Raw genomic sequence first — 27,617 nt, forward strand, 5'->3', positions numbered from 1 at the left:
GGATGTTTATTGGAAGGACGACTTCCTGACTTGACCATCTTCCCTGAAACTGTACCCCCTGGGTGACTGCTCCCCAATCTCTAGGGCTTTCGTCTGTGGTTAGCAGAATCAAATTCTGAATCCCGAACCTTCGACCCTTGACTAGGTGAGAAGTCTGCAGCCACCACAGGAGGGAGATCCTGGCTTTTGGTGACAGACTGATCCTCTGGTGCATGTGAAGATGCGATCTGGACCATTTGTCCAACAGATCCAGCTGGAAGGGCCTCGCACGAAACTTTCCGTACTGAATTGCTTTGTAAGAAGTCACCATTTTCCCCAGAAGGCGTATGCAGAAGGCGTATGCAGAGATGCACTGAGATTCGTGTCTGCTTCAAGACGACCCAAACCATCGACTGGACTACCATTGCCTTTTCCAAGGGAAGGAACACTTTCTCAGACTGCGTCTGGTATTATTCCCAGGAAATGAAGCCTCTGCCTTGGTTCTAGGTGAGATTTTGGTAGGTTCAGAATCCATCCATGATCCATGAGTAGTCTGGTTGAGAGGGCAATGTTCTCCAACAGCTCTTCCCGGGACGGTGCCTTTATGAGAAGATCGTCCAGGTACGGAACTATGTTTACTCCCTGTCTACGCATCCTTGACATCCAGAGACGCTGGGAATTACCCCTCCTCCAGACCAGAGATCACTGCTCTCAGCGACTCCATCTTGAATTTGAACACTCGTAAGTACGGGTTCAACGACTTGAGGTTCAGAATCGGTCTTACCAAACCGTCCGGTTTCGGTACTACAAACAAGCTGGAATATTAACACTTGTTGTATAGAAGAGGTGGAACTGGAACAATGACCTGGGTCTGTAACAGTTTTTGAATGGCGTTGTGTAAGTTTACTCTTGCCTTGTGTGAAACTAGTAAGCCTGATTTGAATAATCAGTGAGGTGGGAGCTCCTGGAACTCCAGTCTGTAGCCCTGGGATATAAGGTCTATGACCCAGGGATCCTGTCCAGATGTGACTGAAGAATTTTAGCTGGGCTCCCACCCTCCTGTCTTCCAGGCATCGCGGTCCACCGCCATGCGGAATGTTTTGGAGGAAGCATGGTTTTCCTCTAGCACCTCTGGCGGCGGTAGAAGAACCTCTGGCCTTGCCCCTAAAGTTGGCAGTCCGAAAGGACTGTAGATTGGGTCCTGAGTAGGCCTTCCTAGCTGGCAAAGCTGCAGAAGGTAGGTATGTGGACTTAACCGCAGTAGCTTAGGATATCCATTTGTCGAGTTCATCTCCAAATAAGGCCTCTCCCGTGAAAGGCAGGCCTTCCACTCCTTTCCTGGAGTCCGCATCAGCAGTCCACTGACTGGCCATAATCCTCTGTGTGCCGACACTGACATAGCTTGTAGTGCAAGCATTAAGCAAACCTATTTCTTTTATGGCTTCCACCATAACGTTCGCAGAGTCTTGTATATGTTGCAGGAGCATAACAATTTCCTCTTGAGGTAAGGTGTCTAACCCCTGAATTAAATTACCTGACAATGTGGGTCTTGTAATCCACCCACATGCTATAGTGGGTCTCTGGGCCACCCCAGCAGTAGTATACAAAGATTAGAGTGTAGTCTCAATCTTGCAATCAGACACATCTTTTAGGGAGGCTGCACCAGGGACAGGTAATACAATTTTATGAGAGAGCCTGGACACTTACGCATCCACTATCAGTGGAATTTCCCATTTTTTCGTATCCTCAGGAAGAACAGGAAAAGATAACAATCGCCTAGGAATTTGAAATTTATCTGGATTAACCCACAGTTCAAACAGGGTATTTAGTTCCTTTAACACAGTGGCTGAGGATTTTTTTCTTAATATTAAAGTAAGATTCCTCCCTCTCCTATGTCACCTTATCAGGAATATTTAGAATTTCTCTGATACCATTTATGTGACATAGTACCCTCCCCTACCTCTATGTCCACCTCACCTTCCTAATTTCTAACCCTTCATTATCAGAGTCAGAATGCAGGATATGGGCCAAAGTACGTTTCTGCGGACAAATGGTAGAGGACTGAGACGCTGGTCTGGGTACTGAGTGCTTTTTCATAAACTCAGCCATAGACTGCCTTAAATATTGCGTCTCCTTCTCATTACGAGATCATTTTGTAGAGATGTTGGAAATCAAATCATTCCCCTAATGAAGTTCAGCCATGCTGGTTCTGCCCCACTAGTCTGGGAAGGGATACTACACAAATCATGGCTATAGTGCCAGTCTGGGTACTGTGTACACTACAGTGTACTTAGGGGGTCATTCCGAGTTGATAGCTAGCTGCCGTTGTTCTCTACGTAGCGATCGGTGTAAAAATCTGCTAATCTGCGCATGCACCGCAATGCGCACGTACGACATACAGGTACAAAGAGAATTGTGGTTTTGCACAGGTTCTAGCGACATTTTCGGTCGCACTGGCGGCCGCAAGAAGATTGACAGGAAGGGGGCGTTTCGAGTGTCAAGTGACCGTTTTCTGGGAGTGTTTGGAAAAACGCAGGCGTGCCAGGGAAAACGCAGGAGTGGCTGGGCGGGTGTGCGACGTCAAAAGCCATCCCTCCAATGTTAGAATCAACGCACACGAAGAGTAAGTCCAGGGCTGGTCTTGTTATTCACAAAATGTTTTTGCAGGCGCTCTGCTGCACAGGCGGTCGCACTTCTGCAAAGGGAAAATACACTCCCGGTGGCCGGCGACAATGCGTTTGCACGGCTGCTAAAAACTACTAGCGAGCGAACAACTCGGAATGACCCCCTTAGTCAGGAGACTCCGTCCGCCCCGTGTAGTCTCCGTACTCTCATGCTGCCATAATGGCCGGCGACCCGCTAACCGGGACGTCGGCTTAGTACTCACCACTCTTCATTCTTCTGGCTCTGTTAGGGATGGCGGCGTGCTGCGGGGATGTACGCTAGCCGTGGTGAGGCTTGCGAATAGTTCCCTCAGGAGCTAGCATCCTGTCAGCGGGGACCGGGACCATTAACCCTTAGTGGGGTTGGGCCGTTTTCAACCCTAAGTCCCAGAAAGCAGGCAGGCTGGTGCCATCCAGTACTGCCTGAAAATAACAAACTTTAAAAATAAATGTAGAAATCTCTTCAGGAGCTTCCAGAGTGGTGACTGGCTCCTCCGGGCACATTTTCTAAACAGTCTGGTAGGAGGGGCATAGAGGGAGGAGCCAGCACACATAATCAAACTTCTATAGTGCCCATGGCTCCAAGTGGACCTGTCTATACCCCATGGTACAAATTGGATTCCCAGTATCCCCTAGGACGTAAGAGAAAATAATCCTTGCAATGCCTGGCTCAGCAGTTAGCAACTTGGTAAACTAGAGGTCCAGAACAGACGTATAAATATATAACAGAACAGGTTACACATTTAAGCGAAGAGAAGAGAAATTGGATTAGTTCATCACACTGGAGTACCAATGATAGCACTGATCAAATCTTTTTGCTTGGAGCATCAATCTCAACAGGATGGATTGGTGTCCGTAAGGCTGAAACTCACCAGCTGGTCCCAGCGATCTGATGGACTCCAGGAGGTGAGGACTGGAGAACTTAACGACACAACGGAAGGGTTCAATTGCATTGGAAATACCACTTTCACCCTTGAACGAGGTTTCCAGCTGTTCAACAAAACAGATGGAAGATAATTAGTTTATCTAATTTGGTGAAGCTTCTTCAGAGACCGAGGGGATAATTTACTAAATGGAGGCTTTTCAAAGCCTCCGATTTTCTGCGTTCTTTAAAACAGCAATACTATTAACAAAGAGAGATGTGTTTTACACATGGAGTTTTGCCATTTTACAATCTGTAAGCAACAACGCAAAAAAACGTGACGAGGTTAGAGAAATCCAGGTAACAATGGGCACAATAGCTATTATATATATATACAGGTTGAGTATCCCATATCCAAATATTCCGAAATACGGAATATTCCGAAATACGGACTTTTTTGAGTGAGAGTGAAATAATGAAACCTTTGTTTTTGATGGCTCAAAGTACACAAACTTTGTTTAATACACAAAGTTATTAAAAAATAAGAATTTACTTACCGATAATTCTATTTCTCGTAGTCCGTAGTGGATGCTGGGGACTCCGTCAGGACCATGGGGAATAGCGGGCTCCGCAGGAGACAGGGCACATCTAAAAAAGCTTTTAGGTCACATGGTGTGTACTGGCTCCTCCCCCTATGACCCTCCTCCAAGCCTCAGTTAGGTACTGTGCCCGGACGAGCGTACACAATAAGGAAGGATCTTGAATCCCGGGTAAGACTCATACCAGCCACACCAATCACACCGTACAACTTGTGATCTGAACCCAGTTAACAGTATGATAACAAAACGAAGTAGCCTCCGAAAAGATGGCTCACAACAATAGTAATAACCCGATTTTTGTAACAATAACTATGTACAAGCATTGCAGACAATCCGCACTTGGGATGGGCGCCCAGCATCCACTACGGACTACGAGAAATAGAATTATCGGTAAGTAAATTCTTATTTTCTCTAACGTCCTAGTGGATGCTGGGGACTCCGTCAGGACCATGGGGATTATACCAAAGCTCCCAAACGGGCGGGAGAGTGCGGATGACTCTGCAGCACCGAATGAGAGAACTCCAGGTCCTCCTTAGCCAGAGTATCAAAATTTGTAAAATTTTACAAACGTGTTCTCCCCTGACCACGTAGCTGCTCGGCAAAGTTGTAATGCCGAGACTCCTCGTGCAGCCGCCCAGGATGAGCCCACCTTCCTTGTGGAATGGGCATCTATATATTTTGTCTGTGGCAGGCCTGCCACAGAATGTGCAAGCTGAATTGTATTACAAATCCAGCGTGCAATAGACTGCTTAGAAGCATGAGCACCCAGCTTGTTGGGTGTATACAGTATAAACAGCAAGTCAGACTTTCTGACTCCAGCCGTCCTAAATATATATATATATATATATATATATATATATATATATATATATATATATATATATATATATATATATATTTAGGGCCCTGACCACGTCTAGTAACTTGGAGTCCTCCAAGTCCCTAGTAGCCGCAGGCACCACAAGAGGTTGTTTCAGGTGAAAACGCTGACACCCCTTTATGAAGAAACTGGAGACGAGTCCCAGTTCTGTCCTGTTCAAATGGAAAATTTTAACATGGGCTTTTGTAAGACAAAGCCGCCCATTCTGACAATCGCCTGGCCGAGGCCAGGGCTAACCACATGGTCACTTCCCATGTGAGATATTTGTCAACAGCATGGTCACTTTCCATGTGAGATATTTCAAATCCACAGATTTGAGCGGTTCAAACCAATATGAATTTAAGAAATCCCAACACTATGTTGAGATCTCACGGTGCCCCTAGGGGCACAAAAAAGCTGTATATGCAATACATCCTTTACAATCTGGACTTCAGGAACTGAAGTCAATTCTTTCTGGAAGAAAATCTACAGGGCCGAAATTTAAATGTTAATGAACCCCAATTTGAGGTCCAAAACACTCCTGTTTTCAGGAAGTGTAGAAATCGACCTAGTTGAATTTCCGTCGTGGAGCCTTCCTGGCCTCACCCACGCAACATATTTTCACCACATGTGGTGATGACGTTGTGCGGCCACCTCCTTCCTGGCTTTGACCAGGGTAGGTATGACCTCTTATGGAATGCCTTTTCCCCTCAGGATCCGGCATTCAACCGCCATGCCGTCAAACGCAGCCGCGGTAAGTCTTGGAATAGACATGGTACTTGCTGAATCAAGTCCCTTCTTAGCTCCCCAGGCCCTTAGTCCTCTGTGAGCATTTCTTGAAGTTCCGGGTACCAAGTCCCTCTTGGCCAATCCGGAGCCACTAGTATAGTTCATACTCCTCTATGTCTTATAATTCTCAATACCCTGGTTATGAGAAACAGAGGAGGGAACACATACACAGACTGGTACACCCACGGTGTTACCAGAACATCCACAGCTATCGCCTGAAGGTCTCATGACCTGGCGGAATACCTGTCCCGTTTTTTGTTCGGGCGGGACGCCATCATGTCCACCTTTGGTCTTTGCCAACGGTCCACAATCATGTTGAAAAACTTCCCTATGAAGTTTCCACTCTCCCGGGTGGAGGTCATGCCTGCTGAGGAAGTCTGCTTCCCAGTCGTCCACTCCCGGAAAGAACACTGCTGACAGTGCTATCACATGATTTTCCGCCTAGCGAAAAATCCTTGCAGTTTTCACTGCCCTCCTGCTTCTTGTGCCGCCCTTCTGTTTACGTGGGCGACTGCCGTGATGTTATCCCACTGGATCAATACCGGCTGACCTTGAAGCAGAGGTCTAGCTAAGTTTAGAGCATTATAAAATTGCTCTAAGCTTATTTATGCGGAGAGAATTCTCCAGACTTAATCACACTTCCCTGGAAATTTTTTCCCTGTGTGACTGTTCCCCAGCCTCTCAGGCTGGCCTCCGTGGTCACCGGCATCCAATCCTGAATGCCGAATCTGCGGCCCTCTAGAAGATGAGCACTCTGTAATCACCACAGGAGAGACACCCTTTTCCTTGGATATAGGGTTATCCGCTGATGCATCTGAGGATGCGATCCGGACCATTTGTCCAGCAGATCCCACTGAAGAGTTCTTGCGGGAAATCTGCCGAATGGAATTGCTTCGTAATAAGCCACCATTTTTACCAGGACTATTGTGCAATGATGCACTGACACTTTTCCTGGTTTTAGGAGGATCCCGATTAGCTCGGATAACTCCCTGGTTTTCTCCACTGGGAGAAACACGTTTTTCTGGACTGTGTCCAGAATCTTCCCTAGGAACAGTAGACGTGTCGTCGGAAAAAGCTGCGATTTTGGAATATTTAGAATCCACTCGTGCTGTCGTAGAACTACTTAAGATAGTGCTACTCCGACCTCCAACTGTTCTCTGGACCTTGCCCTTATCAGGAAAGCGTCCATGTTTCTTTTAAGAAAAATCATCATTCCCGCCATTACCTTGGTAAAGACCCGGGGCGCCGTGGACAATCCAAACGGCAGCGTCTGAACTGATAGTGACAGTTCTGTACCAGGAACCTGAAGTACCCTTGGTGAGAAGGGCAAATTTGGACCTGTAGGTAAACGTCCCTGATATCCAGTGACATCATATCGTCCCCTTCTTCCTGGTTCGCTATCACTGCTCCGAGTGACTCCATCTTGATTTGAACGCTTGTATGTAAGTGTTCAAATATTTCAGATCTCACCGAGCCGGTTGGCTTCAGTACCACAATATAGTGTGGAATACTACCCCCTTCCTTGTTGTAAGAAGGGTACTTTGATTATCACCTGCTGGGATTACAGCCTGTGAATTGTGTGAGGGGGAGACGTCTCGAATTTCCAATGTACACCTGGGATATTACATGTAGGATCCCGGAGTTCCCTTGCGAGTGTTGCTGAAACTCTTGAGATGACCCCCTACCGCACCTGAGTCCGCTTGTACGGCCCCAGCGTTATGCTGCGGACTTGGCAGAAGCCGTGAGGAGCTTCTGTTCCTGGGAATGAGCTGCTTGCTGCAGTCTTCTTCCCTTTCCTCTCCCCCTGGGCAGATATGACTGGCCTTCGCCCGCCTGCCCGTATGGGGACGAAAGGACTGAGACTGAAAAGACTGTGTCCTTTTCTGCCAATATGTGACTCGGGGTAACAAAAGGTGGATTTTTCAGCTGTTGCCATGGCCACCAGGTCCAATGGACCGCCCCTTTATACGGCAATACTTCCATATGCCGTCTGGAATCTGCCTCACCTGACCACTGTCGTGTCTTCATCTGGCAGATATGTACATCACATTTACTCTTGATGCCAGAATGCAAATATGCCTCTGCGCATCACACATATATAGAAATGCATCCTTAAAATGCTCTATAGACAATAAAATCCTGTCCCTGTCAAGGGTATCAAAATTTTCAGTCAGGAAATCCGACCAAGCCCCCTCAGCGCTGCACATCCAGGCTGAGGCGATTGCTGGTCGTAGTATAACACCAGTATGTGTGTATATACTGTTATGATATTTTTCAGCTTCCTATCAGCTGGCTCCTTGAGGGCGGCCGTATCTGGAAACGGTAACGCCATGTTTTTTATAAGCGTGTGAGCGCCTTGTCCACCCTAAGGTGTGTTTTCCAACTCGCCCTTACTACTGGCGGGAAAAAGGGTATACCGCCCATAACTTTCTGTCGGAGGAACCCCACGTATCATCACACACTTCATTTAATTTATCTGATTCAGGCAAAACTACAAGTAGTTTATTCCCACCCTACAAAATACCCTTATTTGTGGTACTTGTGGTATCAGAAATACGTAACACCTCCTTCATTGCCCTTAACATGTAACTTGTGGCCCTAAAGGAAAAATACGTTTGTTTCTTCACCGTCGACACTGGGGTCAGTGTCCGTGTCAGTGTCTGTCGACCGACTGAGGTAAATGGGCGTTTTTACAAGCCCCTGACGGTGTCTGAGACGCCTGGACCGATACTAATTTGTCCGCCGGCTGTCTCATGTCGTCAACCGGCTTGCAGCGTGTTGACATTATCACGTAATTCCATAAGTAAGCCATCCATTCTGGTGTCGACTCCCTAGAGAGTGACATCACCATTACAGGCAATTTTCTCCGTCTCCTCACCAACATTTTCCTCATACATGTCGACACACACGTACCGACCTACAGCACACACATACAGGGAATGCTCTGATAGAGGACAGGACCCACTAGCCCTTTGGGGAGACAGAGGGAGAGTTTGCCAGCACACACCAAAAGCGCCATAATGTATATAACAACCCTAGAAGGTGTTGTTTCTATATATGGGCTCTTAATATATAATTATATCGCCAATTTATGCCCCCCTTCTCTTTAACCCTGTTTCTGTAGTGCAGGGGAGAGTGGGAGCCTTCCTCACCAGCGGAGCTGGTCAGGAAAATGGCGCTGAGTGCTGAGGAGAATAAGCTCCGCCCCTTTCACGGCGGGCTTTTCTCCCGGTTATTAGGAAAACTGGCCTGGGTTAAATACATACATATAGCCTTAATGGCTATATGTGATGTATTTATTTGCCTCTAAGGTAATCTATATTGCTGCCCAGGGCGCCCCCAGCAGCGCCCTGCACCCTCCGTGACCGAGATCAGTGAGCCGTGTAGCAACAATGGCGCACAGCTGCAGTGCTGTGCGCTACCTTCATGAAGACTGAGGAGTCTTCTGCCGCCTGTTTCCGGACCTCCGTTCTTCAGCGTCTGTAAGGGGGATCGGCGGCGCGGCTCCGGGACGAACCCCAGGCTGACCTGTGTTCAGACTCCCTCTGGAGCTCAGTGTCCAGTAGCCTAAGACTTCAATCCTCCTGCACGCAGGTGAGTTGCAAGTCTCTCCCCTAAGTCCCTCGTTGCAGTGATCCTGTCGCCAGCAGGAATCACTGATTAGAAACCTAAAAAAAAACTTTTCTAAACAGCTCTTTAAGAGAGCCACCTAGATTGCACCCTCTCGGACGGGCACAAAAACCTAACTGAGGCTTGGAGGAGGGTCATAGGGGGAGGAGCCAGTACACACCATGTGACCTAAAAGCTTTTTTAGATGTGCCCTGTCTCCTGCGGAGCCCGCTATTCCCCATGGTCCTGACGGAGTCCCCAGCATCCACTAGGACGTTAGAGAAATATTGTATTAAATTACCTTTAGGCTGTGTGTATAAGGTGTATATGAAACATAAATGAATTGTGTGAATGTAGACACACTTTGTTTAATGCACAAAGTTATAAAAAATATTGTCTAAAATGACCTTCAGGCTGTGTATATAAGGTGTATATGAAACATAAATGCATTATGTGCTTAGATTTAGGTCCCATCGCCATGATATCTCAATATGGTATGCAATTATTCCAAAATACCGGAAAATCCGATATCCAAAATACCTCTGGTCCCAAGCATTTTGGATAAGGGATACTCAACCTGTATGTGTAAATATTAGTAATATGTTATTGAGAGAAGCAAAGGTGAGATAACTTTCCGCTAAAAAAAAATCAACAACAGGGAAACAGTGTCTTTCTTAAAGCACTCACAGTGGGCAATTAAATTGTTTAATCGCCGCCCATAATTGCACATCGCCTGTCACTTTAGACGGAGCAATATGCAATTCTTTGAGCGCCAAACGTTATCACTCCTTGCAGTGCCAGGTTTAGCTGCGTAAGACGCCTAGACCAGACTAAAGAACTGGCGAAACGCGAAAAAAGTGCCATTTCGGCGCCCAAAAGGGTAATTTTCACACAATTCTGCAAGACGCCGCCAGCTGTTCACGCACAAACGGAGCAACAATTGAATTGCTCCATCAGGAGCCTGGCACTGACAGCCGCCACGCAAACAACTGAATTCCCCCCAGTGAGTAAAACAGTTCACTTTAAGCAAAGAATTAGTAACATAACTAACCATCATCCCCTAAAACGATGTGTCAGCAGTTATTGTTAAAAGTAACTAATTCTGGACCTGAATCACCCCTAAAATAATCCAGCAAGTGTATATGTAGTTTTACAAATCTTCAGCATGCCCTAAATGCAATTTTTTTTAAAACCTAATGCGAATAGTACAGCTTGAGCAAAAATTGTAATGTACAGCTATTATACACATACTATGCTTCAAAAAGATTAAGGTAGGAGTGTTTTCCACTCCATTGGGGAGTCAAAAAAGGAAATACAAAGAAAAAATGCTGTTGAGGGTACTGCTCCTGTGGGTAGCAGTTGATATACAGACGGTCATGATCCCGACAGCCATTAACAGACAGTGAAAATACCGACAATCGTTATACAGACATGTTCAAAATGCTGACATAGTCAGAATACCGACATTTGAAATGCCGACATGCTTTTTTAAGGGATTTTTTTTGCCCAAAACAGGCTTGTTCATACTTTACCATCCCAGTGGACCTGGAGGGGGAATATAGTGTGCCAAGCGCAGCAAGGCACCGTGCCCAAAGCATGGCGTGGTACACTTACACGGTGTCCATGTCGACCTATGTCGACATTTACACACAAAAATATACGTTATGGTAAGAACTTACCGTTGATAACGGTATTTCTCCTAAATCCACAGGATAACAATGGGATATGATGAAGCGACAGCGGATTTGCACCAATCAGTCAAAGCTTTTCTGGCCTCCCAGCATGCAATGGGCCCGTCCATATATCCCCGCCACCTTGCTCAGGGAAATCAGTTGTATTCCAAAGCTCAAGGCAGGAGCATCATAGAGAGCCCTAATCAGGCGAGAAGCACACACATGCACACCCTTCTATACAAGAAGGAAGAGGTTAGTGAGTAAAAGGATCCTCAAATCAGGTGCATCAGGGTGGGATCCCTGTGGATCCTGTAGACTTAGGAGAAATACCGTTATCAACGGTAAGTTCTTACTATAACGTATATTTCTCCGGCAGGGTCCACAGGTTATACACAGGATAACAATGGGATTTCCCAAAGCAATTTAGTGGTGGGGACGCTCCTGATTGGACAGGAGAATCCTTCGCCTGAATTCAGCGTCATGAGAGGCAAAGGTATCATGTCTAATGAATGAGTTAATGGAAGACCATGTCGCTGCCTTACATATCTGTACTGCTGAAGCACCACGTTGTGCTGCCCAGGATGGACCTACCTTACGAGTAGAGTGAGCAGAGACATTAGCCGGAACAGGGAGATCAGTCCGAGAATATGCTTCTGCAATTGTCATCCGAAGCCATCTTGCCAGTGTCTGCTTATTAGCAGGCTATTCTCTCTTGTGAAATCCATAGAGAATGGAGAGAATCTGCCTTTCTGATGGCACTGGCAAGATCCACGTAGGTCCTTAATACACGGACCACGTCCAGCGATGCATCTCCCGCAGAAAGGCCCGGTACCTGGAAAGCCGGGACTACAATTTCTTCATTAAGGTAGAATTAAGACACCACTTTCGGAAGATACCCAGTTCTAGTTCTGAGAACAGCTTTATCTGTATAAAAAAAAATTAAAAAAATCAGAAATTGGGAATGACATAATAATGCCCCTAAATCTGATACTCTTCTAGCTGATGCCATAGCCAGTAGAAAAAGAGAACTTTAGCCGTCAACCATTTAAGAACCACTTTATTAAGTGGTTCAAACGGGGCAACTTGAAGGGCTTTCAGGACTAGACTTAAGTCCCAAGGCACTGTAGGAGGAACAAAAAGGAGGTTGAATGCGCAGTATTCCCTTGAAAAAAGTACGCACATCCTGTAAATTGGCAATTTTCTTTTGGAACCACACAGTCAATGCTGATACTTGCACTCTCAAGGAAGCCACCTTCAAACCTTTATCCATTCCTGCCTGAAGGAATGCCAAGACCCTGGAAACTCTGAAAGGCTTAGGGTCCATTTTCCGTTCACTGCACCAATGAATATGTTTGCCATATTCGGTGATAAATGCGAGCTTCCTTGCTCTGTGCATAGTTTGAATTACCTGCTGTGAGAAACCTCTTGACTTCAGGATAGAGGTTTCAGGAGCCACGCTGTCAAAGACAGTCAATCCAGATGTCTGTGATAACAAGGACCCTGCATCAGTAGATCTGGACATTGAGGGAGCAGAAGTGGAACATCCATCGACATCCTCTGCAGATCTGTGTACCAATGTCTTCTGGGCCAAGCCGGAGCTATTAGTATCATGGCACCTTTTCCTTGCTTTATCTTTCTCACCACCCTGGGTAATAGGGTGATTGGAGGAAACACATAAACCAGATGAAAATCCCATGTCACCGGCAGGGCATCCACAAAGATCGCTCTGGAATCCTTTGTTCTTGACCCGTATGCAAGCACTTTGTTGTTCAGCCGGGACGCCATGAGATCTCTCTCTGGAAACCCCCACTTGTATACTAGAGTCTGAAAGACCTCCGGGTGTAGAGCCCATTCGCTTTCCTGAATGGCGTGTCGACTGAGGAAGTTCGCTTCCCAGTTTAGGACTCCCGGAACATACACTGCGGACAAGGCTGGATGATGAAGTTCTGCCCACTTTAGTATGTGACTTACCTCCTTCATCACTTTTCGGCTGCGAGTTCATCCCTGATGGTTGAGGTACGCTACTGCCGTCGCATTGTCCGAGCGGATCTGGACTTTTTCCCCAAAGAATGTCTTTTGCCTGAATCAGCGCCATGTATATGGCCCGAAGTTCCAATATATTTATTGGCAGGCAACTTTCTTTCTTGGTCCATTGCCCCTGAAAACACAACCTTCCTGACACTGCTCCCCAGCCCTGGAGACAGAATTTCCCAATCTGATATCCAAAAGTGTCTCCCCAGATGGGATGTCTGAAGGCACCAGGCTAATGACCTTCTTACTTCTATCGTAAGAACCATAGTCTGTGTTTTTATCGTCTGATACAACCCATTCCATTTGGCAAGAATCAGACGCTGCAGAGGCCTCGAGCGGAATTGTGCATACTCCACCATGTCGAATGTTGACACCATCAAACCCATCACGCGCATTGCTGCGTGAATGGATACCTTTTGACTGTGTAACAAGTCCTGAATCCCTGACTGAACCTTGGATATCTTGTTCAGAGGTAAAATTGCTCTCTGAAGACTTGAATGCAATACAGCCCCAAAGTGAGTCATCCGTTGTGACGGAACCAGACACGATTTTGCCCAATTTATGTGCCACCCGGGTTCTGCAGACACGTTATTGTCTGTTGCAGATGACGTAAGAGCAATTCCTGCGTCCGTGCAAGGATTAAAAGATCGTCGAGGTATGTAAATATTCATATCCCCTGCTGGCGGAGGAGATAAGCTACCATTACCACCATAATCTTGGTAAATACTCTGGGAGCTGTGGCTAACCCAAAAGGTAGGGCCTGGAACTGAAAATGCTGTTGGAGGATAGCGAACCTGAGATAGCACCGATGGGACAGTGCTATAGGAACATGTAAGTAAGCATCGTGGATATCTAGAGATACCATATAGTCCCCTGGCTTCATGGCCAAAATGATGGAACATAACATCTCCATGTGAAACAGAGGTACTAAAATGTATTTGTTCAGTACTTTGAGATTGAGAATGGGCCGAAATTACCCATTTGGCTTCTAAACTAAAAACAGGTTGGAGTAAAAACCCTGTCCTCGTTGTGCAGGAGCAACTGGAATGACTACTCCTGAGTGAAGTAATTTTAATTTCTGAACTGCCTCTAACAAGGCACTGGCCTTAGTCTCTACCCGAGACGGGCTGGTACAAAAAAAAAAAAAAAAACCTATGAGGAGGGTGCTTCTTGAAGGCAAAAGCATAACCTAGAGATACCAATTCCTGTACCCAGACATCTGTTGTAGACTGCTGCCAGATCTGTGCAAACTGAAGAAGTCGGCCCCCACCCTGGGGTCCCCAAGGTGGAGGCCCGCACCATCAGGCTGATGGCTTATTATCTGTTTTCCCAACCGGTCCTCTGGTAGCCCAATGCTTTTTAGTCTTACCAGACTTGTTGTATTGGGGCTGCTTGCAATCACTTTTTCCTTAAGCTTTTCCTTGAGACCGAAAGGGCCGAAAAGCCGGAACTTTAGGTTTGAAATTGTATGGGGAAGGAAACTTGACCTTCAAGTCTGCTTCTGACTCCAGAAAAGGGCAAAGATTCCAAAACCTTCTTAGATTCTGAATCTGCTTTCCACGTACGTAGCCAAACTGCTCTGCGAGCAGCTATTGTTGAAGCGGATGCCCTGGAGGCAATAGTACCCATATCCAATGCTGCTTCTTCCAAGAACATATAGCTCACATAAAACAGGCTGTTTTATGTGAGCTATATGGGATTTTTGCTCTCTAGAAGCTATTGAAAAATCCCCCTCCAATGCATCAGCCCAGACGGCCACAGCCTTTGCCATCCAAGCTGAAGCCATGGCTGGCCTTATGACTGCCCCAGACAGGGAAAAAATGTTTTTTTAGAAAACCATCCACTCTCCTATCCGTGACATCATTTAATGATGTTGAAGGCAAAGGTAATGTAGATTATCTCACTAATCAAATTACATGCGTTATCTACTTTAGGAGCCACCTCCCTTTTTAAACACTCCCCAGCTGGAAGAGGATAATTGGAATTCCATTTCTTAGGAATTCTAAACTTCTTATTGGGCCTCTTCCATAATTTTCGTCAGCCGATCTGACCCTGGAAACTCAGTCTTAACTGTTTTGGGACGTTTAAACACAGGTGTCTTGGTTTTTAACACAGGCTCCGCTGAATCCTCTAAGGATAGAATGGCTTTCACTGCTTTAATTAACTCAGCTATATCCACTGAGCTGAGACCTTCCTCCTCCTCTTCGTATGCCGAATTAGAATTTATTGAGCTTTCATCTTCCGATAAATCCTCATCTGAATCCTGTGTAGCCTTTGAGGGTGAAGATTTACTTACCACTGTCTTATCAGCTTGTTTCTTTTGAGAAGCTGCTGCCTGCTGGAAGTGATACACCATAGGTGGGGAGCTGTATGTAAGAGTAAAAAGTGTAACCTATCCCTGGTACAGGAGTTGGAGGAATTATCCGTTCAGCTATACTGTATAAAGTCTGTGCAAACATAGCCCAAGGTGGATCCATCTGCACCTGAATCTGCCTTGTGTTTTTCATTAACCCCTGGTGAAAGCTAAAACAATTTGCACACAAACCATCCTGAACCAGATCCTGAGAGGATAACACAGCTTTGCAAGACAAACATGATATGAGTGTTGGTGCTGCTGTGAGTGGACCTTCCTCACCTTTGCCGCTCTCAGACATGATAAATAATCAACACTTCCAGAGTGTACTACACAATTTGTGACTGTAATCACTTTAAACTTCTTAAAGCGACATACAATCCGACCCTACCCATGCACCAGCATTGAGGATCAGAATAAACAAACTGACAGAAAATAAGATTTTAAACCTACCGGTAAATCTTTTTCTCCTAGTCCGTAGAGGATGCTGGGGACTCCGTAAGGACCATGGGGTATAGACGGGCTCCGCAGGAGACATGGGCACCTAAAAGAACTTTCTAGTATGGTGTGCACTGGCTCCTCCCTCTATGCCCCTCCTCCAGACCTCAGTTAGAGAACTGTGCCCAGAGGAGATGGACAATACGAGGAAAGGATTTTGTTAATCTAAGGGCAAGATTCATACCAGCCCACACCAATCATACCATATAACCTGGAATACACCTAACCAGTTAATCGTATGAACAAAACAGTATCGGTCGAAGACCGATTTTAACTGTATCATAACCCTTATGTAAGCAATAACCATATACAAGTCTTGCAGATTTTCCGCACTGGGACGGGCGCCCAGCATCCTCTACGGACTAGTAGAAAAAGATTTACCGGTAGGTTTAAAATCTTATTTTCTCTTACGTCCTAGAGGATGCTGGGGACTCCGTTAGGACCATGGGGTTTATACCAAAGCTCCCAATCGGGCGGGAGAGTGCGGATGACTCTGCAGTACAGTCTGAGCAAATGCTAGGTCCTCATCAGCCAGGGTATCAAACTTGTTTGACCCCGACCAAGTTGCTGCTCGGCAAAGCTGTAATGCCGAGACGCCTCGGGCAGCCGCCCAAGAAGAGCCCACCTTCCTAGTGGAATGGGCCTTTACTGAATGCGGTAACGGCAATCCAGCCGTAACATAAGCCTGCTGAATCGTGTTACAGATCCAGCGAGCAATAGTCTGCTTCGAAGCAGGCGCGCCAATCTTGTTGGCAGCATACAGGACAAACAATGCATCCGTTTTCCTAATTCTAGCCGTCCTGACTACATACATTTTTAAGGCCCTGACTACGTCCAGGGACATGGAATCCTCCAAGTCACTCGTAGCCACAGGCACCACTATAGGTTGGTTCATATGAAAAGAAGACACCACCTTGGGTAAAAATTGAGGACGAGTCCTCAATTCCGCTCTATCCACATGAAAAATCAAGTAAGGGCTCTTGTAAGACAAGGCCGCTAATTCTGACACACGCCTCGCAGATGCCAAGGCTAACAACATGACCACCTTCCAGGTGAAAATTTTTAACTCCACCTTTTTAAGGGGTTCAAACCAGTGTGATTTAAGGAACTACAACACCACGTTCAGGTCCCATGGTGCCACTGGGGGCACAAAAGGAGGCTGGATGTGCAGTACTCCTTTTACAAAAGTCTGGACTTCTGGAAGAAAAGCCAATTCCTTCTGAAAGAATATTGACAAAGCCGAAATCTGTACTTTAACAGAGCCTAACTTTAGGCCCATATTCACTCCTGTCTGTAGGAAGTGGAGAAAACGACCCAGATGGAAATCTTCCGTAGGAGCATTCTTGGTTTCACACCAAGAGACATATTTCCGCCAGATACGGTGATAATGTTTTGCAGTCACCTCCTTCCTAGCCTTTATTAGAGTAGGTATGACCTCCCACTGAAACACGAGGGCATGAAATCTGCCGTATGGAATGGCTTCGTACGCCGCAACCATCTTCCCCAGAACCAGAGTACAATGATGTATCGACACACTCGAATGCTTCAGAAGTTCTCTGACCATCGTCTGCAATTCCAGAGCCTTTTCTTCTGGAAGGAATACCCTCTGTAACTCCGTGTCCAGAACCATGCCCAGAAACGTAAGCCAAGTGGTCGGAGTCAACTGGGATTTCGGCAAATTGAGAACCCATCCGTGTTGTCGCAGAACCGATAGAGACAACTCCACACTTCTCAGCAATCGTTCCTTGGACCTCGCCTTCATCAGGAGATAGTCTAAGTACGGGATAATTGAAACCCCCTGTCTGCGAAGAAGAACCATCATTTCCGCCATGACCTTGGTGAAAATCCTCGGAGCCGTGGAAAGCCCAAACGGCAACGTCTGAAATTGGTAATGAGCATCCTGTATCGCAAACCTGAGGAAAGCCTGATGCGGAGGATATATCGGGACATGTAAGTAGGCATCCTTTATATCGACTGACGCCATAAACTCCCCCCCTTCTAGGCTGGAGATCACAGCTCGAAGGGATTCCATCTTGAACTTGGAAACTTTCAAGTATGGATTGAGGGATTTTAGATTTAGAATTGGTCTGACCGAACCGTCCGGTTTCGGCACAACAAAGAGGCTCGAGTAAAACCCCTCCCCCCGCTGCGACGAGGGAACGGGAATAATGACCCTCTGTAGACACAGTTTTTGAATTGCTGCTAACACCACCTCCCTGTCCGGCAGAACTACTGGTAACGCCGAAATAAAGAACCGGTGAGGGGGCAACTCCTGAAACTCCAGCTTGTATCCCCCAAGACACGATCTCTAGTACCCAAGGATCCAGGCCTGATTGAATCCAGACCTGACTGAAATTTTGTAGACGGCCCCCCACCGGTTCGGACTCCCCCAGGGAAGCCCCAGCGTCATGCGGTGGACTTGGTAGCAGCAGGGGAGGACTTTTGATCCTTGGCGCCCGAACCTGCAGAAGGTTTCCTTCCCCTTCCTCTACCTTTTGAAGCGAGGAAGGACGAACCTTTACCACGCCTGAATTTATTGTGACGAAAGGACTGCATTTGCTGATGTGGTGCCTTCTTCTGTTGTGTGGGAACATAAGGAAGAAAAGAGGACTTACCCGCAGTCGCGGTCGAGACCAGGTCAGCCAAGCCGTCCCCAAACAAGACAGTACCTTTGAAGGGTAGCGCTTCCATAGCCCTCTTGGAGTCGGCATCAGAGTTCCATTGATGGATCCACAGGGCCCTTTTGGCTGATACCGACATGGCACTGGTTCTTGAACCCAAGAGACAGACGTCCCTCGTCGCATCTTTTATGTAATCTGCAGCGTCCTTAATATAACCAAGAGTTAGAAGGACATTATCTTTATCAAGAGTATCCATATCATTAGCTAAATTCTCAGCCCATTTAGCAATAGCACTACTCACCCATAACGACGCCACAGCGGGTCCGAGTAATGCACCCGAATTAGCGAAAATGGACTTCAGAGACGTCTACAGCTTGCGATCCGCCGGATCCTTGAGAGCTGCTGTGTCGGGAGACGGAAGTGCCACTTTCTTAGACAAACGAGATAAAGCTTTGTCAACAGTCAGAGATGCCTCCCATTTTTCCCTGTTATCAGAGGGGATAAGGATACGCCATATAAATTCTCTTAGGAATCTGCCATTTCTTATCCGGCGACTCCCAAGCCTTTTCACAAAGAGTATTCATTTCATGAGGGGGGAGAAATTTCACCTCAGGTTTCTTTTCCTTGAACAAGCAAATACTTGTTTCCTGAACCGCAGGTTCATCAGAAATGTGTAAAACATCTTTTATAGCCACAATCATGTACTGAATACTCTTAACCAAACGTGGATGTAACGCTGCCTCAGTGAAATAGACGTTGGAATCAGAGTCCCCCGTTACTTGGAAAGCATGGAGGTCCGACCAGCGTCTATCCCTCAGCCGCGTGCAGCAGGGAAAATGGCGCCCGTGAGCTGCGGGTCGAAGCTCCACCCCCTTCCCGGCGCACTTCGGCCCGCCAATTTCAAAATTGTAAAAGATGCCGGCGGGGGTCTGTACACGGTGCCGAGGCACCCACAATCATTCTGCCGCCCTAAAAGAAACTCCAGTAACATGCTGCCCAGGGCGCCCCCCCCCAGCGCCCTGCACCCAGTGAATACCGTTGGTGATGTGTGTGGGAGCATGGAGCACAGCTTCACCGCTGTGCTGTACCTTCCGTTACTGAAGTCTTCTGCCGTCCTGAAGTCTTCTGATCTTCTCATACTCACCCGACTTCTGGCTTCTGTGAGGGGATTGATGGCGTGGCTCCGGGAACAAGCAGCTAGGCGCACCAAGTGATCGAACCCTCTGGAGCTAATGGTGTCCAGTAGCCGAGAAGCAGAGCCTTGAAACTCACAGAAGTAGGTCCTGCTTCTCTCCCCTCACTCCTACGCTGCAGGGAGCCTGTAGCCAGCAGGGCTCCCTGAGAATAAAAAAACCTAACAAAAGTCTTTTCTAGAGAAACTCAGTAGAGCTCCCAGAGTGTGCATCCAGTCACTCCTGGGCACAAAGTCTAACTGAGGTCTGGTGGATGGGCATAGAGGGAGGAGCTAGTTCACACCCAGTCTTAAGTCTTTTAGTGTGCCCAAGCTCCTGCGGATCCCGTCTATACCCCATGGTCCTTTTGGAGTCCCCAGCATCCTCTAGGACGTAAGAGAAATAGTAAGACTATAAAAATAAAATAAGAAAGCTTAGGGGTGCTAAAAAAACAGCAGCTCTCTGACCATGGTCCAGCTCCTGCCGCACCAAACAAAAAAACGATTTGCCCGAGCAAGGAGGCGGGGATATATGGACGGGCGCATTGCATGCTGGGAGGCCGGAAAAGATTTAACCGATTGGTGCAAATCCGCTGTCGCTTAATCATATCCCATTGTTATCCTGTGGATAACCTGTGTACCCTGCCGGAGAAAAAAACAGATAAACTTATGTTGGTATTTTGAAACGTCTGCATTTCAAATGTCGTATTCTTACAGTGTCAGTATTTTCAACATGTCGGCATAATAATTGTCGGTATTGTGACCGTGCCGGTATTTTGACTGTGTCAATGGCTGTCGGGATTATGACCGTCGGTTAATCATACCGAACCCACCTGTGACACTGAGATCATGTCATCATTCAGAGCCAATGTACTAAAAGGTAGCAGTGTCAGGACGTCACAGGAGGATCCTCAGGACACAGTATGATCCTTGACAGTAAATGGGAACATTAATACAAAAAAAAATCCATACTATAGAATGCAGCAAAAAAGATTGTAAAAATAAGAATTTACTCACCGGTAATTCTATTTCTCGTAGTCCGTAGTGGATGCTGGGAACTCCGTAAGGACCATGGGGAATAGACGGGCTCCGCAGGAGACTGGGCACTCTAAAAGAAAGATTAGGTACTATCTGGTGTGCACTGGCTCTTCCCTCTATGCCCCTCCTCCAGACCTCAGTTAGGGAAACTGTGCCCGGAAGAGCGGACACAACAAGGAAAGGATTTAGAATCCAGGGTAAGACTCATACCAGCCACACTGTACAACTTGTAATAACCATACCCAGTTAACAGTATGAACAACAACTGAGCCTCCTTTTACGGATGGCTCATAACAATAAGCCTTTAGTGAAGCAATAACTATATACATGTATTGCAGAGTCCGCACTTGGGACAGGCGCCCAGCATCCACTACGGACTACGAGAAATAGAATTACCGGTGAGTAAATTCTTATTTTCTCTGACGTCCTAGTGGATGCTGGGAACTCCGTAAGGACCATGGGGATTATACCAAAGCTCCCAAACGGGCGGGAGAGTGCGGATGACTCTGCAGCTCCGAATGAGCAAACTCAAGGTCCTCCTCAGCCAGGGTATCAAACTTGTAGAATTTAGCAAATGTGTTTGAACCCGACCAAGTAGCAGCTCGGCAAAGCTGTAAAGCCGAGACCCCTCGGGCAGCCGCCCAAGAAGAGCCCACCTTCCTTGTGGAATGGGCTTTCACTGATTTAGGATGCGGCAGTCCAGCCGCAGAATGTGCCAGCTGAATCGTGCAACAGATCCAGCGAGCAATAGTTTGCTTTGAAGCAGGAGCACCCAGCTTGTTGGGTGCACGCAGGATAAATAACGAGTCAGTTTTCCTGACTCCAGCCGTCCTGGAAACATAAATTTTCAAAGCCCGGACTACGTCCAACAACTTGGAATCCTCCAAGTCCCGAGTAGCCGCAGGCACCACAATAGGTTGGTTCAAATGAAACGCTGATACCACCTTTGGGAGAAATTGGGGACGAGTCCTCAATTCTGCCATGTCCATATGGAAGATCAGATACGGGCTTTTACATGACAAAGCCGCCAATTCTGACACACGCCTAGCTGAAGCTAAGGCCAACAGCTGGAATTCCTCTGTTGGGGCCTTCCTGGCCTCACACCAAGCGACATATTTCCGCCATATGCGGTGATAATGCTTTGCGGTCACATCCTTCCTAGCTTTTATCAGCGTAGGAATCACTTCATCTGGCATGCCCTTTTCCGTTAGGATCCGGCGTTCAACCGCCATGCCGTCAAACGCAGCCGCGGTAAATCTTGGAACAGACAGGGCCCCTGCTGTAACAGGTCCTGTCTGAGAGGCAGAGGCCATGGGTCCTCTGAGATCATTTCTTGTAGTTCTGGGTACCAAGTTCTTCTTGGCCAATCCGGAACGATGAGTATAGTTCTTACTCCTCTCTTTCTTACTATCCTCAGTACCTTGGGTATGAGAGGAAGAGGAGGGAACACATAAACCGACTGGTACACCCACGGTGTCACTAGTGCGTCCACAGCTATCGCCTGAGGGTCCCTTGACCTGGCGCAATATTTTTTTAGATTTTTGTTGAGGCTGGACGCCATCATGTCCACCCGTGGCAGTTCCCAGCGATTTACAATCTGTGTGAAGACTTCTTGATGAAGTCCCCACTCTCCCGGGTGGAGGTCGTGCCTGCTGAGGAAGTCTGCTTCCCAGTTGTCCACTCCCGGAATGAACACTGCTGACAGCGCTAGCACGTGATTCTCCGCCCATCGAAGAATCCTTGTGGCTTCTGCCATTGCCATCCTGCTTCTCGTGCCGCCCTGGCGGTTTACATGGGCGACCGCCATGATGTTGTCTGATTGAATCAGTACCGGCTGGTTTTGAAGCAGGGGCTCTGCTTGACTCAGGGCGTTGTAAATGGCCCTTAGTTCCAGTATATTTATGTGTAGTGAAGTCTCCAGACTTGACCACTGTCGTTGGAAGTTTCTTCCCTGAGTGACTGCCCCACATCCTCGGAGGCTTGCATCCGTGGTCACCAGGACCCAGTCCTGTATGCCGAACCTGCGGCCCTCGAGAAGATGAGCACTCTGCAGCCACCACAGCAGAGACACCCTGGCCCTTGGGGACAGGGTGATCAACCGATGCATCTGAAGATGCGATCCGGACCATTTGTCCAACAGATCCCACTGAAAGATCCTTGCATGGAACCTGCCGAAGGGAATTGCTTCTTAAGAAGCCACCATCTTTCCCAGGACTCGCGTGCAGTGATGCACCGACACCTGTTTTGGTTTCAGGAGGTCCCTGACCAGAGATAACAATTCCTGGGCCTTCTCCACCGGGAGAAACACCTTCTTCTGTTCTGTGTCCAGAATCATGCCCAGGAAAAGCAGACGCGTCGCAGGAATCAGCTGTGACTTTGGGATATTCAGAATCCAGCCGTGCTGTTGCAACACTTCCTGAGAGAGTGCTACGCTGACCAACAACTGCTCTCTGGACCTCGCCAAGTACGGGATAATCATAACTCCCTTCTTCCGAAGGAGTATCATCATTTCGGCCATTACCTTGGTAAAAATTCTCGGTGCCGTGGAGAGACCAACCGGCAACGTCTGGAATTGGTAATGACATTCCTGTACCACAAACCTGAGGTGTTCCTGGTGAGGTGGGTAAATGGGGACATGCAAGTAAGCATCCTTGATGTCCAGCGACACCATAAAATCCCCCTCTTCCAGGCTTGCAATAACCGCCCTGAGCGATTCCATTTTGAACTTGAACTTCTTTATATGTGTTCAAGGATTTTAAATTCAGAATGGGTCTCACCGAACTGTCCGGTTTCGGTACCACAAACATTGTGGAATAGTAACCCCTGCCCTGTTGAAGGAGGGGGACCTTAATTATCATCTGCTGGAGGTACAGCTTGTGAATTGCCGCCAGTACTACCTCCCTTTTCCTGGGAGCAGCTGGCAAGGCTGATTTGAGGTAACGGCGAGGGGGAGTCGCCTCGAACTCCAGCTTGTATCCCTGAGATACAATTTGTACAGCCCAGAGATCCACTTGTGAGCGAACCCACTGGTTGCTGAAGTTTCGGAAGACGCGCCCCCACCGCACCTGGCTTCGCCTGTGGAGCCCCAACGTCATGTGGTGGACTTAGTGGAAGCAGGGGAGGATTTTTGTTCCTGGGAACTGGCTGCCTGGTGCAGATTCTTTCCTCTACCCTTGCCTCTGGCCAGAAAGGATGCTCCTCTGACCCGCTTGCCTAAGGCCGAAAGGACTGCACTTGATAATACGGTGCTTTCTTTGGCTGTGAGGGAACCTGGGGTAAAAAAGTCTACTTCCCAGCAGTTGCTGTGGATACGAGGTCCGAGAGACCGTCCCCAAACAATTCCTCACCCTTTTAAGGCAAAACCTCCATGTGTTTTTTAGAATCAGCATCACCTGTCCACTGCCGAGTCCATAATACTCTCCTGGCAGAAATGGACATTGCATTAATTCTAGATGCCAGCAGGCAAATGTCCCTCTGGGCATCCCGCATATATAAGACGACGTCTTTTATATGTTCGATGGTTAGCAAAACAGTATCCCTGTCGTGGGAATCAATGCTGTCTGACAGGGTATCAGTCCATGCTGCTGCAGCACTACACATCCAGGCTGAAGCAATAGCAGGTCTCAGTAGAGTACCAGAGTGTGTATACACAGACTTCAGGATAGCTTCCTGCTTTCTATCCGCAGGCTCCTTTAGGGCGGCCATATCCTGAGACGCCAGTGCCACCCTTTTAGATAAGCATGTCAGCGCCTTGTCCACCCTAGGGGATGTTTCCCAACGTAACCTATCCATTGGCGGGAAAAGGTACGCCATCAGTAACCTCTTAGAAATCACTAGTTTCTTATCAGGGGAACTCCACGCTTCTTCACACAAATCATTTAATTCATCAGATGGGGGAAAAGTCACTGGCTGCTTTTTCTCCCCAAACATAATACCCCTCTTGGTGGTAACCGGGTTAATATCAGAAATGTGAAATACATCTTTCATTGCAGTAATCATGCATCGGATGGCTTTTGTAGACTGTACATTTGTCTCATCCTCATCTACACTGGAGTCAGACTCCGTGTCTACATCTGTGTCTACCATCTGAGCTAGCGGGCGTTTATGAGCCCCTGACGGCTTGTGAGTCGCCTGGGCAGGTGCGGGCTGAGACCCCGGCTGTCCCAAGGCTGCTGCGTCATCGAACCTTTTATGTAAGGAGTTGACACTGTCGGTTAAGACCTTCCACATATCCATCCAATCAGGTGTCGGCCCCGTCGGGGGCGACACCACACTTATCTGCCCCTGCTCCGCCTCCACGTAACCCTCCTCATCAAACATGTCGACACAGCCGTACCGACACACCACACACACAGGGAATGCTCAGACTGAGGACAGGACCCCACAAAGTCCTTTGGGGAGACAGAGAGAGAGAGAGTATGCCAGCACACACCACAGCGCTATATAACACAGGGATTTACACTATAAAAAGTGATTTACCCAATAGCTGCTTAAATATCTTATTTGCGCCTAAATTTATGTGCCCCCCCTCTCTTTTTTACCCTTCTTGTATCAGGATACTGCAGGGGAGAGCCTGGGGAGCTGCTTCCAGCGGAGCTGTGAAGGGAAAATGGCGCTGGTGTGCTGAGGAAGAAGGCCCCGCCCCCTCAGCGGCAGGCTTCTGTCCCGCGTTTTATGTAACTTAATGGCGGGGGTTTTTACACATATACAGTTTTCAGACTGTATTATGTGTATTTTAAGTGCCAAAAGGTATTATAATTGCTGCCCAGGGCGCCCAAACCCCCCCCAGCGCCCTGCACCCTACAGTGACCGGAGTGTGTGGTGTGCTATAAGAGCAATGGCGCACAGCTGCGGTGCTGTGCGCTACCTTAATGAAGACAGGAGTCTTCTGCCGCCGATTTCATCGCTTCTCTTCTGTCTTCTGGCTCTGCAAGGGGGACGGCGGCGCGGCTCCGGGAACGGACGATCGAGGTCAGGCCCTGTGTTCTAACCCTCTGGAGCTAATGGTGTCCAGTAGCCTAAGAAGCACAACTAGCTGCAAGCAGGTAGGTTTGCTTCTCTCCCTCAGTCCCACGTAGCAGTGAGTCTGTTGCCAGCAGATCTCACTGAAAATAAAAAACCTAGCAAATACTTTCTTTTCTAGCAAGCTCAGGAGAGCCCACTAGGAGCACCCAGCTCTGGCCGGGCACAGATTCTAACTGAGGTCTGGAGGAGGGGCATAGAGGGAGGAGCCAGTGCACACCAGATAGTACCTAATCTTTCTTTTAGAGTGCCCAGTCTCCTGCGGAGCCCGTCTATTCCCCATGGTCCTTACGGAGTTCCCAGCATCCACTAGGATGTCAGAGAAAGAGGACTATAGTAACCATAAAATAATAGGTGCAAAGATGAACAAGATTTTCAAAGCAGATGCTGTAAATGCTTGCCTTCGTCTGCATTTGGCTACAGACGTTGCCTTTAAGTATCCCCTGCTCTGCGCTAAACACATCACACAGTAAAATGAATGGCCTGCTGTAGTCTTCGCTCTATAGATTTCTGTGTACATGTAAAAGATTCAGTGCGAAAAGCACTACATGGAGACAGAAATAAAATTCTACGATTAACCAGAACTTTAGTTTTAGAAAATGTCCTGTTCGATTACAGAACTGCATTCATATGAAATTTCAGGGTCGCTTCAGTCATCTCTAGTTGCGTTTTACCCGTTTAATGTGCAGTTGTGTATAGGTGACAAGCACACTTTAAAGAAAGATTCTTATTAATGAAACTGTAAGCTGCCTAATCAGAATTCCACACCAGTTTTCTTTGCTTCAGAGAACACAAACAATGACCACACATTAAGGATTTTTTTTCATTTTAATCTAATAAAGCTTGATCAGTTTTGTGCTAGCTGTCCTTAAAATTCCTGACATATACATTGGTGTGGCATTTATACCTTATATGTTGCAAATTCTAAGTTAGGAAGTGACCCATCGCCAAATGTTTCACGCGTTAGCTGATTTATTCGCTCCTTGTCCTTCATATTTTCATAAGTTACCCTTTGGTCCACTGGAAACCAAAACAACAAAAAAGTTAGAAGAGTAAACAATGGCTAAAACAAAATGTAATGCTTAACGCCATAGTGCTACTACTCAACCCCCACTCCTTTTGTGTTAACTTCCTTCTAAACATATATGCACTTAGCGTGAAGCAACATTACACAAACTATGTTAAGAACAAGGAATAATTTTAAGGACACTAATCATAAAAACAACAAACAAAAACAAACATGGTGTACCAGCACATATTGCTAACACTGAATGAAATGTGCATCAGATTCCCCATGCATTTAACCATTGTTGTTATAGATGTGAAAAATAAGATTTTACTTACCGATAAATCTATTTCTCGTAGTCCGTAATGGATGCTGGGGACTCCGTCAGGACCATGGGGATTAGCGGCTCCGCAGGAGACAGGGCACAAAAATAAAGCTTTAGGATCAGGTGGTGTGCACTGGCTCCTCCCCCTATGACCCTCCTCCAAGCCTCAGTTAGGATACTGTGCCCGGACGAGCGTACACAATAAGGAAGGATTTTGAATCCCGGGTAAGACTCCTACCAGCCACACCAATCACACCGTACAACTTGTGATCTGAACCCAGTTAACAGTATGACAACGTAGGAGCCTCTGAACAGACGGCTCACAACAATAACAACCCGATTTTTTTGTAACAATAACTATGTACAGTATTGCAGACAATCCGCACTTGGAATGGGCGCCCAGCATCCACTACGGACTACGAGAAATAGATTTATCGGTAAGTAAAATCTTATTTTCTCTAACGTCCTAGTGGATGCTGGGGACTCCGTCAGGACCATGGGGATTATACCAAAGCTCCC

At 47.2% G+C, this 27,617-nt stretch overlaps 1 protein-coding gene across 3 annotated transcripts in view; it reads right to left on the reverse strand.

Annotated features, from left to right (window-relative positions):
- CENPN (centromere protein N) overlaps positions 1 to 27,617 on the reverse strand; it is a 110,872-nt gene that overhangs the window by 19,813 nt on the left and 63,442 nt on the right. For all 3 annotated transcript variants that reach the window (XM_063945367.1, XM_063945368.1, XM_063945366.1), the window contains 2 exons: positions 26,675 to 26,787; positions 3,515 to 3,632 (listed from right to left, as the gene is read on the reverse strand). In XM_063945367.1, coding sequence (XP_063801437.1) covers positions 3,515 to 3,632; positions 26,675 to 26,787 — 231 coding nt within the window. The remainder of the gene's footprint in view (positions 1 to 3,514; positions 3,633 to 26,674; positions 26,788 to 27,617) is intronic.

Source organism: Pseudophryne corroboree, chromosome 11 (assembly GCF_028390025.1).
Source record: "Pseudophryne corroboree isolate aPseCor3 chromosome 11, aPseCor3.hap2, whole genome shotgun sequence".
Classification (NCBI taxonomy): Eukaryota; Metazoa; Chordata; class Amphibia; order Anura; family Myobatrachidae; genus Pseudophryne; species Pseudophryne corroboree.